Genomic DNA, 16424 nt, shown 5'->3' with positions numbered 1-16424 from the left:
AAGTTAAATTGAATTAAATGATTTGATTAATTGGTTGAATGAATAAAATATTTTAAATGCATTAAAAAAGTTGCATTGAACACATTAAACAGATTCACTAAAAATACCGAGACACTCGAAGCTTACTGATAAAACTTTATTATAAGTCAGTTTTTCATTGTTTTGCACACAATACTGCATGTTAACACAACACTAAGTCATGTGACTCAACACCTGTCCCCCACCTTTGCTCTTTGATCGACAGCAGAAATCAAAGTGTCTTAAAAAATCTTCCATCGCTAAATGAAACGGTGCCTGTGCAGCAGCTCGAGTTCAACCTTGTGAGAAGGAAACATGTAAAGCACACGGAAGCTGAGCTGTCACTACTTCATATTCCAGCTCGTGTACAACGTGATAATTGTGCACACTTACTAATAAAAACACTTTGATTGTGTAAATATCATTACATTAAAATTCAATTAGAGAGGTGTAGTTTGATTCTTACACAGAAAGCAACACAAGTGCTTTCAGTCACAGTAAAATGTTCAAAAATAAATGATTCATTTCATCATTTTCTAATATTAGATTTAAAGGTTTTCGGTTAAAATTAGCCAAAAAAGTAAAAACTTTAACGTTCACCATCATTATCAGCAGGTTAGCACATCACTGTCAAAAACTAAACTATACACAGTAGCTGCGTTTGGCCTCATTGGTACTTTTAAATGGATTTTCCTGTTATTACTGTGCAACTACCCGCTGTCAGTGCCGAGCTTTGCTTGGTTAGTCCGTGGTATTATATTATTAAATACCTCAGTTATTACCATGTTGTTAATGAGCTGCATGCAGAGAACTGTGAAAACATGCTGAATGAACATATGTGTAAAAATGCAGGTTTAAGTTATCACACACGGCTGTTTGGACACTTCTGATCCCTCTGAAGGATTTCACTAACCAACACCAAGAGGTGTGGCCGTATCTGTGACAGCGTCCTACAAACGTTTGGATGCTTCAGTAATTTGCAATAAACCTAAAAGACAACAAGCTTTTGTCTTCATTTTTTTAAAACATGAAGACAAACGGACAGGTGTTGTGACACAACGTGACCAAAATCTATCACCATAATCTAGAAATTTCTCCAAAGATGCTCCATTTGTGCTTTTCAATCTACTCGCACATCGTCATTTACATGTGAACATGCTTGAGAGTAGAACAGCCCCATCACTGGGCACATTGTAAACATAATTATTACTCATATTATTCACTACCAGGAAACAGAAACCACAAGGACCGCACAGTCCTGCATGGAGATTTGCATGCAAAACAACAGTTCATGCATCTGCCTGACCTGGAGATAAAAACTGTGGAGGATGCAGACGTCTGGGAAGGCAGCGCACTTGTTCCTCTGGCAGAGATCCGAAATGCTTTACTACATACGAACCTTACGAAATTTAGCAAAATCTCAATAAACTCTTATAAAAACAAATGAGGTGGGGGTGGGGTCATACATTCCTTCATCGACTGGTTCCCCGCCCGTCATGCTGTCTGCAGGGAAGCAGCGTTTAGTTGGTCAGAGTTGCCCGTTTGTGTGCTTTTCCACTTAAAATGCTCCTGAACGCTACAGTCTGCTCAGCCTGCCGACCCTGCATGCACAGCGGATGCTAAAGGTGCTACGTTTGCAGTTTCCAGTGTGTACGCTGGGATGTGATGAATTCCTTCCTGACCTTCATGCTGTTCTTCCCTTTTGGGAATAACCCAGTTCTCAACCATTTTCCCTTTTATTTCTGCTGCAGGTCTAAATGAAGTTTCAGAATGTTGTTTCCACCCACAAAACGCCCCAGTTTGAGGAAAGCTCACTTTACTTTGTGAAGAGAATTTAGGATGACTCGCTGAACATCGTTTTTTATGATCAGATAAAGCTAAACGATGAGATCCAGGCTTCGTTACACGTTTTTGTCATCGTCTTTTTGCAATGCTATACGCCAAAAAAAGATAAATCAATGGATACACTGACAAAACTTGCTAAATTAAAGTTTAGTTTGTCGAGCAGTTCCTTTTTAATGCCATGCTGGACTTAAAGTATCCATAATTTCCCTAAGCTCAGCTCCACGGGTCACATCCTGGTCACCTCAAAATCCATTTGTCCACAGGAAATCTCAGTGTTGCAGTGACAGCACCAAAACATTTTCACTAAACAGACACCAAGTTGTTTAATACTAGCAGTTTGCACAACATAGACAGGTCATGCTATCCTCTATATTCATTGGCTGTGACGCCCTCCAATCAAAAAGGTTCTTCACTCCATCGAATAAAAAAAATACGGTGAAATCTGGCCAATCAGCTGTTCAAGGCAGCGTCGCTGGACTACTTTTAAAGCGCTCCCTGGACGTTATGTTCCAATCACTTTCAGTTGTGTGTCTGTGGCGTGTGCTGGGTCTACTGTGCCAAAAAGGTGTTCAGATCATTTCAGGTCCCGGGTGAAATCACAGCTGTGAATGTTACTGCTGTTTGAACAGGACGTCCAGAGAGCGCCACACAGAGATGACCCTGAAGAACAGATTGGCCAATGAAACGAGCCTGTTTGATTCTTTTGATTCCACCTCACACTCCACAAAAGCTCGCTGTGAGTTTTCAGAATCAGAAAGGGTTTTGAGCCTTGAGCAAAAATGCTGATGTGAACAGATCAGGTTTAGTCTTTAAGGAGAATTATAACTTGGATGCCAGGATAGGCAGTGGTAACAAGTATTTATAGCAGAAAGTTTCTCATGACAAGATCCTCCTTCAGTTTCTTTCTCATCCAATGACACGGCCCATTTCCCCCGAAGCATGCTAACTAAAACTGATGTAATCCAAACGGCGTCTCTCTTGTTTTTGTTTTGAACCAAACTAACGTCGAGGTTTTCCCAGCTACAAAACAGGCTTCCATTATGTTGAACTAGCAGGTCAATCCTGACCCCAACAGACCGAGGTTTGCACAAAGCAGTCGACCTGAACAGACCCCGACAGAGAAAGAAGACAACCAGCAGCAGGATGGTGTGCGGTTGGTTATACCGACCGATTAACAACAAAGAGCAGCATTATAATAAGAAGACTGCTCCACGGCTAACGCAGCTAAATAATTAGTAGCTCTGCATCAGACTGAAAGCCGTGTTTCTTCTTATTGCACCCAACAAGTATTTATAGCAGAAAGTTTCTCATGACAAGATCCTCCTTCAGTTTCTTTCTCATCCAATGACACGGCCCATTGTCCTGCTGTGACAAAACAAATTTCCCACGTGTGGGACTAATAAAGGTTATCTTATCTTATCTTATCTTATCTTATCTTAAATAAAAGCAGGTCTAAATAAAAACTTTGGCCACGATTTTCATAAAAGTGGAACAAACAGCTGATGCATCAGCAGGTTTTCTATTAACTTGTAAACAGCTCCACTTTTCCTTTAACTTCTGCTCCTTTTCCCCTCAGGTAGTGATCGTGATGAAGGATGATAGCATGCACCCTCAGGTAGATGACTGTATCGGTAAAAACGAGACCTGACCTGGTTCAGATTGGTGAAACTTAGACCCAGCACTAAGTCGACTCACGACTTCTACCCCAGAGACTGACGTCGTCTGCTCGGGTCTAAAATAAGCCACGTTGTAATGATAGGACACTGCAGGTAGCACCTTCATCATCCGCATTAACAAAGAACAAAAGACAGTAAACATTTTTCTCAGCCCAGGTTGTGCTGTCCAGCGGCAGCTGTGGCAGTAGGCTCATGGACCAAATGGCCTGGAAGACTGGTACTGGCTGGGCACTTTGGGCTTGATGCCCTTGCTGTTGTAGTAGTCAACCACCTGGTTGGGCACTTCTGCTAGCACACTCTTAGCCAGAGCGGCTGGAGACGCCTGAGGAGGAGAGAGCAGAGCCGTCAGTTAAAACACAGAGTGCAGAGGGAAGAGTTGATCTTTAAATGTTCATAAAACTGCAGCTCAACACCTGCAGACCCCAACAACAGAATAGCTGCCCTTCTCCATCGCTGATAAAGCAGGTGTTTTACCTTGATCCATGGTGCACGTAGCTGATTTTGCTTTTTCTCTAAAACAAAAGTTCAATATTTTGCACACATCTTTTGGAAAATGTAAAATTACTAGTAACACACACTCGGATTAATGGAATAAAAACATAAGCAGCGACCTCGAAGGAAAAACGTAACGGTTCAGTGATTGTACTAAATTTGCTTCACATTCGGTGGCTGTAAGCAGCTGCAGGAACCTGCCGGCTGCCTAGAGCGACCACTTGTGATTGCACGGGTCAGTGATGATGGCTTCCTGTCTCCCAACAGTCACACTGCCTCTCAGACGGATTCACAAAGACTTGCCAATAACTGAAGTCTAATTTATAAAAGATCGCCAAAACATTGCAATTAATCTGAGTCAGTCTGTGATGATGAATCTCTTTGCAAGAGGAGACTCACTCATTTGGTTGCTGACTGGTTGCAGACTGGTTGCTGACTGGTTGCAGACTGGTTGCACTCCTGTATATAAGCAAGTTGCTGAGGGATTTCCTTGCAACCACTTTCTGAATCTGTCTGACTCTGTCTTATCGCTCTGTTGCACACAGTTGCAGTAACTTTGGTCGTGCCGTGGTCTCAGTGTTTTCCTCAGTGCGAGAGTGGCGTAAAAGCAGCAGCATAAATAAACCAGACCCTCAAATCCGAGCATGTGCATGTGCTGCAGATGGAATTTAATCTGATGTTCTGTCTTGAGGAAGGTAGAACAACTTAAGACACGGTCTTTAAATTTCATTTCAGCGTCTTCCCCTCGGGAAAAATCCCAGACAGCGGTAATTGTTTGAAGCAGCGTCTGTCGCAGCCTCTCGTCTCTGCCTCGTTCTGCTGCTGTCAAATAAAAATTGCTTCTCTTGGGGTCCAAAGACAGAAACTCTCATTCATCACAGAATAAATGCAGGAGAATGAATCTTCCCAACGAGTCCGAACTGTGAATCTCTCGTACTGTACTGTCACTACACTCAGACTGAAAATTCATTCGAGTGAAATAAAGAATTTTCCACTTGAGACTGGCCGGCAGATTGTCCCCATTTCCCTTCTTATAGGGTGAAAACAGATTTTTTTCAACAACTTCACAGCCTCTCCTCTCGTCCTCCTCTGTTTATTGTTTTCCATCACTTCCCTGTCGTCCGCTGTTATTTTAGGGTCACATGCAATTATATTTAAACACTGCATCTCCCATCAACAAGAGAGTTTTCAAATGAACACACCATCTGGTGCTCTAATTAGAGGTTTGTAACTGCTGAACAACAGAGAAAGTGTTTCTAATAATTTACACAAACATGCTTCATAATAACAAACACAAAAAAGTGAGGTTAAAGGTTTGTAAACATCAGTGAAGATGTGAGAAAAACATAAATATTATCTTATAGGTAAAAATATATGCAATTTAATTTTTATTATAGGGCGACAGCGACGTGTCATTGTTCAGGTCTTCATTTTGACCCACTCTCCTTTACAGCGGCGCTTCAGGTCTTCGGGTCTGCAGCATTATTCATGCACAGCTGTCTGAGCTCTGGACTCTGGACCGTTACAGAGCCTTCGTTCGTTTCTTTCGCCGCTGTGCTCGGGGTCATTGTCCTGTTCATGACCCAGTTTGGGCCGAGCTTTGGCCGTGGGTTCATGGAGACTCAGTGACTGCAAGGGGATGAAACCCTCATTGCTCCATCACCGTGCCAACAGGTGATACAACGTGTTTGTCCTGATATGACGTGTTTGATTTTACCCACACATGCTGCACATGATGAACAAACATCTCCCATTTGTTCCAGAAGTCTCCAGAGGCTTTGCAAACCTGATCCCTGCTGCCGAGTTCCTTTTGGAGAGATGTTTTCTCTTCCAAACAAGCCACACTTGTTCAGTCGTCTTCTAATTGTTCTGTCATGAACTTTGACCTTTAACAGGTGACCTGAGGCCCGTGAAGTCTGAGCATTGCATTGTGCTAACACACCTGAATCCTTCAGAACTGCAAAGTGCCCAAACGTCTACACTTATACAGGCGCTCACAGCTGCTGAGGAGCAGTTAGCCTGATTCCTCTGGAGTTTCCACATGACTCTAAAAACCACCCGGTCACAGATGTAACACGGCAGGAGTTACACGTGTTCACCATAACCAGTTATTATGTGTTAGTTCAACGAGCACGTTCGCTGTGTATGACGTTGCTCTGACACGGTACAGTTTTCGAACACGATGGACTCACGTGTTTGAAGTTGCGGAAGGGGACGAACTGAACGATGTCCCGGAGGACGGGCTCTCCTTTGGGTGAGCGCAGGATCCCGTCATCGCCGTCCAGCATCTGCATGTCGCTGAAGTCGGCGTTCCCGACCCCAACGATGATGATGGACATGGGGAGGTGGGAAGCCTGAACGATGGCCTCCCTCGTGTCGGCCATGTCGGTGATGACGCCGTCTGTCAGGATCAGCAGGATGAAGTATTGCTGGAGGATTGAACATGAAGAGACCCAGTCAGACCAGCTCCTGCGGCCAGAACTATCAGTGTAAATCCAGCAGGTTTTAAAAGAAGCAGTGGCAGCATTTCAAATTATATATATATATACATATGTGTGTGTGTAGTTCGTCTACGTTTCTGTAGAGTGAGGCTTAAAGTGGATGAAGAGAAACCGGTGAAGAAATCCCAGCGGAGTCATTATAGCAGCCTTGTTAGCGGCCGAGCCGGCGTCTCAAAGCCTTTTCTTCCTGTTTCTAATTGCACGATCTTTAAACTGTACTCTGTGAGGAGTGTTTGTCATAAAAGTCTGGTTCATTTTATTATTATTAGGTTTTTATTTGAAGATCAAACAATAACTGAAAGTGTTGAATTGCCAGCCAGCCTGCTCAAATCTGCCCTCTTGGCTGGCAGCCTTCCCCTGAGCTCGGTGTTTTGATGTGGGTAGCTCAGGGTGAAGCTTTGAAGTGTAGTTTCTGGTTGCAGTTAAGGACGCTCTTTCCTCGGCCTTTAAATACAATCATTTTGTCAAAAGTCATCAGCCACGGTTTGTGGTGGTGACGGCACTGGTCCTGACCCGTTTGCCTCGTGTTTCCATGCAGCAGGAACTCTTTTGCACCATTTTTCGAGCAGCATGGCTAATATCTGAGGCAGCGCTGCGTGCTCCCGGGATGATATTCCCGTGGTACCAGTACACAAAGAGACATTGTGCATATTCCTGAGACACAGGTATGAAAAAGGTTTCCTGTCTGAAAACTTTATTGGAACATGAAACTAGATCGCGTCTCACCATGGCCTCTTTGGTGTGCACCTCCTGCGAGGCAGACTTGGCGACTTTCTGGATGATGGGTGCGATGTTGGTGGGGCCGTAGAGCTGCAGCTTTGGTAGGCAGGCCTGGTACGCCTCTACCACACCCTGGATGCCTGACAGGACACAAAAACAATCAGAGACAGTCTGGTTCCGAAAAACTAGAACCAGACAAAGCCAGAGCTGTCTTGGGTTTGGTTACCAGTTGTTCTTGACAGTAAATCTCGTCTCTACCTGAAGATTCTCAGTCATAGAACGAGCATTTCTACCTGTAGATCCACAGCTGTGCACACCTCTTCATTCAGGCTTTTAATCAAACTTTTGCCTTCTTATAAAGCAGAAATCACCAGCTTTGAATCAGAACAAGCTGCCGTTTGTTCTATTAACAGGTGAAAAAGGCTGTTGTTGGAAAAAGTCTCTGTTTGTTTGTCCAGTTTTGGGGGATTCAGAGCTTTTAACTGTGGATGATTCGTGCGTGATGCTGATAATATAACACGTTGGGAGCATGATTGCTCTTTTCCTGATAAAGCCGACAGTGGACGGTGTTCCCTGTACCTTTAGTGGTTTTCCCTCGAGTAGCAGCTCACTAATCACATCCACACCCAGTAATTTTGTTCAGTGAGCAGGCAGGAAGCCGCTCGGTCCACGAAGAGCTTCAGGTTTCTGCGCCCGTGTGATGCACCTGTACACTGGATCGCTGTTAACCATGCTAGCTAGCGTTAGCTGCACCTTCGTGGTCACTTGATCACATGTGAAGTTATTTTAGAGCTTCAAAAATTTCTTCTACTTTATTTGGGCTACAGAAACCAGTAGTGACATCATGGTTCCTGTTACATCATTTATATACAGTCCGCGCTCTTAAAGGTGTGCTTTAAATATTAATTTTTGGGCAGTTTTGTCTTTTATTACCTTTGTATAAAGATTCACTTCTGTATCTTTATATTTGTGCTTTTATGTGTTTCATTTTTTTATCATTATTATTAAATTTACTGATGATTCATGTTTGTAGTTTGTTTCTTGCTCCGCCTCTCTCTGCGTTAGTGTCGCTGTTGCTCTGGACTTGCTCTGCCAGCCTCGTGTTTTTGGCGACGCGTCCCTGACGAAGCATCGCTGTCGTGCCCGAAGCTCGTTCGTTACACCCCACGCTTTGGTCCGAGCTCCTTTCATCCCTCGCCTTTTTACCCGAGCTTTCATCTGCTGTAAGTGATTACACTTCAGTCTGTATTTATCACAGTCTGACGGTCTCAGGTCATCTCGGTGATAGAAGTCCATCACGTTTATTCTGTGAGACGAACTGTCAGCTTTATATTTAAACCTGTCAGTGATTTTATTCAAACTGAGTCTTTTCGACTTTTGGAAGAACACAAAAACGACACTTTTCTAATTGAATAGAAAGTCTGCGTGTGTTAACTATATTTGGCCTAACTTCATACACTGGGGGGCGCTGCAGAGAGAGGAACCGGTAAACCAGCTGCTCATTAACTACATAACTTATGTTTATACATTTAATGTTATGAGTGTCTCCTTCTGTTTCGCCTTGGACGTATGAGGTCTGTGAGGCTCCACGGTCCGTCTCTCCGGGTCCTTTCAGAGGCATCCCAGCATGCCCGGAGGCAACGCTGTGATTTACTGTCTGAAGGTCATCAGGAAGACGCACTCAGACTTAATTAAGAGCGTCGGGGTTGAAGTGTCTCTGAGCTGATCGATGACCTTTAGCAGCCAAGAGTGCGAGAGGCCTTTATCTAAACACTGTCTGCCTGTCTCCCCTCAAAACCAGGAGGAAACAGTTGTGAGGTCAGAGCAGCAACTCCAGCTGTCAACATCTGTATGTCTGCCTAAAGCAACAGCTCCGATAAAATGACTCTGCCTTATTTTCACTTTTCCATTTAAGAAGAAAGTCAAAATGTAACACTTGTCAATGTTTTAGCTGTCGGGAAGTTTTCTTTTTTGTTTCTTCTCTGCCGCGGCCGCCATCTTCGTGCTAAAACTGGTTCCTGATTGGCCCGAAGCTGTCGGGTTTCCTGCATCTCACCTACGAGGCGCCACAGGCCCAGACCACCAGCTTCTTTCACTGTGAGTGACGGCTCCACTCTGAGCCCCGCCCATGTGACTCAACTCCTCCCCCGTCCCTATGGGAGAGTCAAGACCCCCTGCAGAGGATACTCAGTTACACCAAGGCCTCTTTGTTTCAGTCACTACGTAGAGATCGAGGAAAATATCTGTAATGTGCAGCTTTAGATTTATTTATACTGCATTTCAAAGACACTGAGGAGTTGATTCAGACTGCCAGTGTTAGTACACACAGTCACAGAGGTACACACTGCTGAACCATTATTTTACACTTTAATCAGGAACAAGCACAGAAAATGTCTCTGACGTCTTTTGATTTTTTTCTGATTTTAAATTCACAAATGAATATTTCAAACATTTAGATGAGGTCAGATATCAGCTGTGAATCCTCTGAGTTCTAGTTTAGAGGTTTAATTCACAAATGCCTGTTGGCCTGTTTGAGTATTCGCAGCCTTCGGGCAAATATTCTTTCACTCATTGAATATTGATCAAGTCTCACGGTGTCTGAAATTGATGTCGCTTGATGTTAACAGCCTGGGTTATCCAATCAAAAGAGCCAGAGTATTAACAAAAATTTACAAAGAAAATAAGGATTTAATCTTTCTGCAGGAAACCCATTTGTCACCACAAGAGAACGAAAAATTAAAGAAACATGGATGTAGAAAAACATATTATAGCTCCCATATCAACAGCCATAAAAGAGGCGTGGCCATTCTTATGGCGAACAATTTGTCATTCGAACTCTTTGAAGAAATAAAAGATAAAGAAGGACGGTGCATCATTGTGAAGGGCAAAGCTTTAAATAGTATCTTGACTCTTGTCTGCACCAAATAGTCCCAAATCATTCTTTAAAGACCTTTTTGACCCAATCTCAGTGGAGGCAGAGGGTATGTGTATTTGTGCAGGAGACTTCAACGTAATATTGAATTATTGTTTGGACACAACTAGTCAAACTAGATGCAAAACACATATAAGCAGACACTTAGACTTGACACTTGAGGAAACGAGACTGGTGGATGTCTGGAGATTGCTGCACCCTTCACAAAGGGACTACACACACTACTCAATTCCACACTCAGTGCACACCCGGACTGATTATTTCTTAATGCAAAAGGAAGAATGTCACAGAGTGTTCGACTGTAGAATCGAGGTAGCGGATGTCTCAGATCATAACGCGATTTTTCTGACAATTCAGCTGGACTCACTTCCAAGGAACAAAGGAGCCTTAATGTAGGGCTTCTGAATAATGAATCTATTACATATGATATTAAACAAGAAATAGATGCAATCATTAAAGAGAATGACAACGGAGAAGTGAACCCTCTAATTCTTTGGGATTCAATGAAAGCTGTTCTGTGGGGAAGCTTGACAGCAAAAGCTTCTTTTGTTAAAAAAAAAAGAATTGAAAAATATAATCAGCTGACGAAAAATTTAAAAGAGCTGGAACAAACCTTCAGGACTAAAAGGGACCCCATAACACAGAGACAAATCTTAGAGGTCTAAATACAAATAGAAAATATTGAATCAGGAAGCGGAAAGAAAGGCAAGATATTTGAAACTAAATTATTACGACCTAGGCCCTAAATCTGCCAAATTATTCGCTCACAGACTGCGAAAGCAGCAGATAGATACAGCAATACACCAAATTAGAAACCCTATAACTCAAGAGTTGGAAGCTAAACCGGAAGAAATAGAAAACATTTTCAACAATTACTACCAAAATCTCTATATGCAAGAAGGAAATGTAGATGTACAATCAATTAAAAAAAATTGTTTGTACTCACTAGACCTACCTGCCATTGGAAAAACCAAAACGAAGTACTTACTAAGGAAATCACAGTAGAAGAACTGAATAAGGCAATCAGTAGACCGAAAGCCAACAAAACCCCAGGCAGTGACGGGTTCCCCGCAGAATGGTATAAGGTATTTAAGCTCAACCCTATCCTGCTGAGAACTCTGAATTGGATAATAAAGAACGGCCCGATACCCCCGTCGTGGAAAGATGCTATCCTGTCTTTGATCCCCAAGGAAGGAAAGGATAGAGATAACTGTGCAAATTACAGACCGATATCGATCCTACATGTAGACTACAAATTGTATACTTCAATTATAGCTAAACTAATCAAACTGTTCATTAATGATATAATTGAGGACGACGAATGTGGATTCATTCCAGGGAGGCAAACACAGGACAATATCAGGAGGACATTACACATACTTCACAAAATTGATAGTAATAAATGGGATGCAGCTCTTATTAGTCCGGACGCCGAAAAGGCTTTCGACAGGGTTGGGTGGGGATTCTTGTATCAGACCTTAGAAAGATTTGGTTTCACTCAAGACTCAATAAAATTTATATATTAATATAAAAGGGATCTTTATAGGAAAAAGGGAACTTAAAATAGGATTATTTGCAGAGAATGTAATATTTGAATTGGAAAACCAGGATTTTTTTCGATATCTACAACTTCGAGATTATTACAATAAAGAGATAGCTGAGGCTGAGATGATTAACCCTCTAATTGAAACAATGTGCGACTCCTACCAGCAGAAAACTACTAAACTAGCATCCAAATTATACTCCAATTTGATGACGAATCAAAGATTCACCTCTTTATATGTAAAGACAAAATGGGAACAGGAACTAAAACTATCAATCACAGATGAAACATGGTGCCAGTTATGTGGTTCACTTCAAACGTCCACAAATTCCCTACAGTGGCGGGAATTTAATTGGAAATGCCTTATTGGGTTTTTTATCACTCCTCACATTAGGAGTAAGCAGGTGGGCACACAGCAGCCTTGTTGGAGAAACTGTGGTGAATTGGCAGCTAACCACTCCCATATCTTCTGGTCTTGCTCTAAAATTAACCCATTCTGGACAACAGTTAATGATACCTTACAAAAAGTTTTTGGTTACAAGGTCCCTGAGAACTGTACTGCTTTGTTTTGAGGAAATATTGATGATAGAGTTAAAAGAGAGGACTTATATTTAACTAAGATTCTTCTTACAGCAGCAAGAAAAGCCATTACCAGGCTGTGGCTTAAGCCTTTAAGACCGACCATAGAACCAAGTCCGCCAGAGCTTATGTTATATTTTTACATGCTGTGGAGACATTTTTGGGAGCATTTCAAGTTGATATACATCAATACAACCATTATAGCCCAAATTTTAATAATATGTCTGCATTAAGTGCATAGTAATTACATAAATTGCAAAAAAGTGCAATAAACTACAAAAAAATTAAATGGTTTTTGTTTTTTAACATATTTCTAGTTAGAGAAATTTAAGAGGTTTATCCCTCAAAACTGTAAATACAAAAAAGTTGCACAAAATAGTTTCCCACCACAGGAAATTTATTTTACGTGTCTTCATAGTTTTATTTTTGAAATACCTTTGACCGAGGTCAAGCTGATGGCATAAGATGCAAGTACAACTCCTCCGGTTTCATATGCAAAAAAAATGATTGCGCTAGCTTACAGGGTTGCAGAGCTACAGGATTTAAAACTAGTTACGCAAAACGGAGCGTGCTGCTCTGACTGGTTTTAAAGGGTTAACCTCCGTGAAGAAGAAGAAGACGACACGTTTGCAAATACTGAATCTGGATGTAATACTTCCCTCCTAGTCTTTTGTGTGGACGACTCTCCTACGTGGCTTCTGTGATCACCTCATCACTTTAAGGCAAAATAAAAAATAAAACACTTCCCAGTTTAGGAAATCAAACCGAGCCTACAGGAAACATCAGCGGCGCGGTGAACGGTTCTTCCTGATTCGCTGTCACCATCAAACTCATTCTCACTTCAAACAGCTTCTGAAGCTCGCTGTCAAATATTTGAGTGGTTTTTCTGCCTGTTTTTAATTTTCAACGACAGGAAATCAAAGAACCTACCTGCACACTCCGGGTTCTCCTCATTAAAATTCACTGCGAAGTCGTGGGAGACCTGGAGCAGAGAGGGGGAGGGAGGGGGAGGGAGGGGGAACAGGAAGTCTGTTTGATCTCTGCATCAAAAAAAACAACCTGCAGAAAGAAAACTCACAATAAAACTCTTCACCTTCATCCGTCTTCATCGCTTCCTGCTCTTCTTCTTCTTGAAATCGAAGCTGAGTAGTTACCTGCCCCCTCCCCCTCCCTCCCCCCGCCTCACAGCACACTCACAGGACAGGTGAGTTTCTAGTCTAACTGACAGGCGAGGGAGCGCTGAGAAAGATTAAAGCTGTAAGCTTTGTAAAGCAAACTGAAGCCACAGAGGAGCTGCAGTTCCAGCACTCGGTGTTTTTACACTACAGCGTTCAGAGGAAGTGGGCGTGGTCTGCACAGCGCGCTCGTTCCGCAGGGAGCTGCTTTATCCAGATACGAGCTGAACGTAGACAGGAGTTCACAGAGTTAATATTCTTCCTGTGTGAGACACACTCGTCAGACGTGTGATCAAATATTTTGAGGAATCAGTTTCTGAAAATCAAAGACTGATTTAAATGATTTCACTTTGGCTGCTTGAGGGATCTCCTCGAGCACCTGCAGACTGATTCCAGCTCGGCTGCTAATGTCTGGCTGTTCTCTGAAGTCCCAGTGAACCCCTGTGTATTTGTGTATGTGTGCTGACAGGGATGTGCGTCTCCTCCCAGGATCAAACTTCCACTGTGTACGCCTCCACACTCAGGAAAAAGTTCCTGATCACATTAGACATTAGACTTCCTATTGTTGATTAATGTAACGCTGCGTAAGCTGAAGGCTGTTTAATATTCTTGACTAATCTTGTTCCGGCTGCGTGCCGCACTATATTTTCTGGGCGCCGACTCGGACTCTGAATGGAGCTAATCAGGACTTTGAAAGCTGATTTGAATGCAGCGTCAGACCGCCAACCAAAGGCTGCTGCACAGGAAAGGAAGCATTCAGCCGGCAGCACCCCGGGGAGGTGACGAGGGCAGGGAGGTGGGAAGGTAATCACAGGGTCAGCCTCAGCCTCTGCAGACAGAGTGCATGCTGGGAACGCCGACGAGCCGGGCTGTTAAATTACCTTGTAGTCTGGAGGGATCCGAGCTCCGAAGCCGAACGCCGGGAACATTTTGTCACTGAAAGGAAAAAAGACAAAAAAGGAAAGGTGAAGAAGGAAAAGAGACACTGGAGGAGCTTTCTGATTGGATACTTGAACACAAAGCAAAAGAAATGTCTGCTGATTGGCTGAGAAGTGATTACTTCCTTACATCACTGTGATGTTAGGAATCTCTGTCCAGTTCATCTAAAATTCAATTAAATACATTCTGTGAGTTAGACCAGCGGTCCCCAGCCCCCGGGCCTCGGACCGGTACCGGTCCGTGAGTGGTTTGGTACCGGGCCGCGAGAGTTGAGGCTCAGGTGTGAAATGTTTGGTTTTCAGGGTTTTTATCGGTTTTCAGCGTTATTTTGTTATCGTTTTTATCGTTAACTCGCTTTTCCTGGGTCTTTTCACGTCTGTTATGAATAAATCTTCTTTTTTTCGGTACCAGTACTAGTTTTATTTTCTTGTATTTATCCGCGACACCTTAAAGGCCGGTCCGTTAAAATATTGTCGGGCATAAACCGGTCCGTGGCATAAAAAAGGTTGGGGACCGCTGAGCTAGATGTTTGACCTGTTGCTAGCTTAGTACGAGGACTGAAGTGTAGAAGACCGCTAACTCGAAACTGACTTTACTCCTTTGCAGCTTCTTGGACTCTGTAAGAGTAGCTTTGTGTGATTCATAGTTAACAGTAATCGTGTTAGTCGGCCTGGTGATGTGTGCTAGTGCAGCTAAGTACACAGCAGCCATATTATTGGTCAGATGATGTCATTCAAAAGGCTCAGATCTCCAGTTCAGGTGCAGCTAGCAGACAGCTAGCGGCTACAGCCGCCTGTCAGTCAAAGAGGCCACGCCCACGTTGGGAGTGTAACCAGGCAGGATAATAATAAATATTAATAATGTATACTATGTTGACCTGTGGGGAACTTCCTCTCTGCATTTGCCCCACTCACTCAGTGAAGCAGTGGGCAGCCACTGGGCGCCCGGGAGCAGTGAGCAGGGACGGTACCTCGCTCAGGGGTACCTCAGGGTAGCCGTTCAGTGGATTCGGCCACTCTACCTACTGAGCTATCGCTGCTCATAAGTGATGTTTCTTTAATCTTGTGAGTACATGAACACAGTAATGAATGGAGCTTTGTGATTGGCTGCTGAGTTGAAGTGACCTGTCGTAGTCCTGGCAGATTTCTCCCACGGCCACCAGAGCCTTCAGGTACTCGTTTGGCTGGTACGGGTGGATGTAGTGCAGGGAGCAGCTGTTCCGAGGGTCTCCGTTGGATGCTGTGAAGTCGATGGCGACCTGCAGAGACAGCAGCCAATCAGGGATCAGAACCAGTCAGAGTCCCTTAGAGAAGCCACACAAGAGCAGGAGGGAATGATGTGACTGTATGTTTGTTGGTGCCATTACAGAGACAGATTTTTATCCTCATCTATGATTGTAAAGAAGCAGGCATGTCTAGATTTAATTGATTTTTATTGGTTATTTGGCTGAAATGAGCCTTTGAGGGTTCAAAGGTCGTGTCCACCGGAACCTAAGGCACGGACCATCTTTCTTCATTTATGGTTTTTGTTCATTTTGGGCCTCAAACTGATCCGTGTGAAGAAAATAAGGATGGTGCTGAGGACGTGAGCGAAGCTTTTAGTTACATTTCCTCTAAATCGAAGATATTTATTTTTATTGTTTTCATTTCTTTTTAGTTTTTGCTGTGTGTGCAGTGTTTTGTTGCTTTTATTGGTTTCATTTTGTGCGCTTGCTCACTTTTGATTGTTTTCTCATTGTTTGTGGGGCCTTTGAGTGCTCTGTGAAGCAGTTTGGTGCCTCCGGGTGAAATGTGCTGTATAAATGCATCGGCTTCACGGCAGCAGCAGCTCAGCTGAAGAAGAAGAAAAGCAGTTATGTTCAGAGAGCCGCAGAAAGAGCTCCGACACGTCAGAAGGTCTGAATCATTGATGAGTCGATGACGACGGCTGCGGACGCTCGTGGATTACTGAATGAGCTTCGCGGGCGATAAACGACCACAACCAGACGCAAAATGGCTCGACTGC

General features: G+C 43.3%; 1 protein-coding gene across 1 annotated transcript in view; it reads right to left on the bottom strand.

The window, feature by feature from the left end:
* Positions 1-212: 212 nt before the first annotated feature.
* Positions 213-16424, bottom strand: part of cpne4a (copine IVa) — a 103674-nt gene continuing 87462 nt past the window's right edge. Inside the window, exons 11-16 of the mRNA XM_080895592.1 lie at positions 15545-15678; positions 14363-14417; positions 13237-13288; positions 7259-7392; positions 6224-6460; positions 213-3861 (exon numbers count right to left, since the gene is read on the bottom strand). Of these exons, the coding sequence (XP_080751718.1) occupies positions 3730-3861; positions 6224-6460; positions 7259-7392; positions 13237-13288; positions 14363-14417; positions 15545-15678 (744 nt within the window). The 3' untranslated portion in view covers positions 213-3729. The remainder of the gene's footprint in view (positions 3862-6223; positions 6461-7258; positions 7393-13236; positions 13289-14362; positions 14418-15544; positions 15679-16424) is intronic.

Source organism: Rhamphochromis sp. 'chilingali' (genome assembly GCF_963969265.1).
Source record: "Rhamphochromis sp. 'chilingali' genome assembly, chromosome: 11".
NCBI lineage: Eukaryota > Metazoa > Chordata > Actinopteri > Cichliformes > Cichlidae > Rhamphochromis > Rhamphochromis sp. 'chilingali'.
Note: the sequence above shows the minus strand (reverse complement) of the source record. Positions and strands in the feature narration are given on the sequence as shown.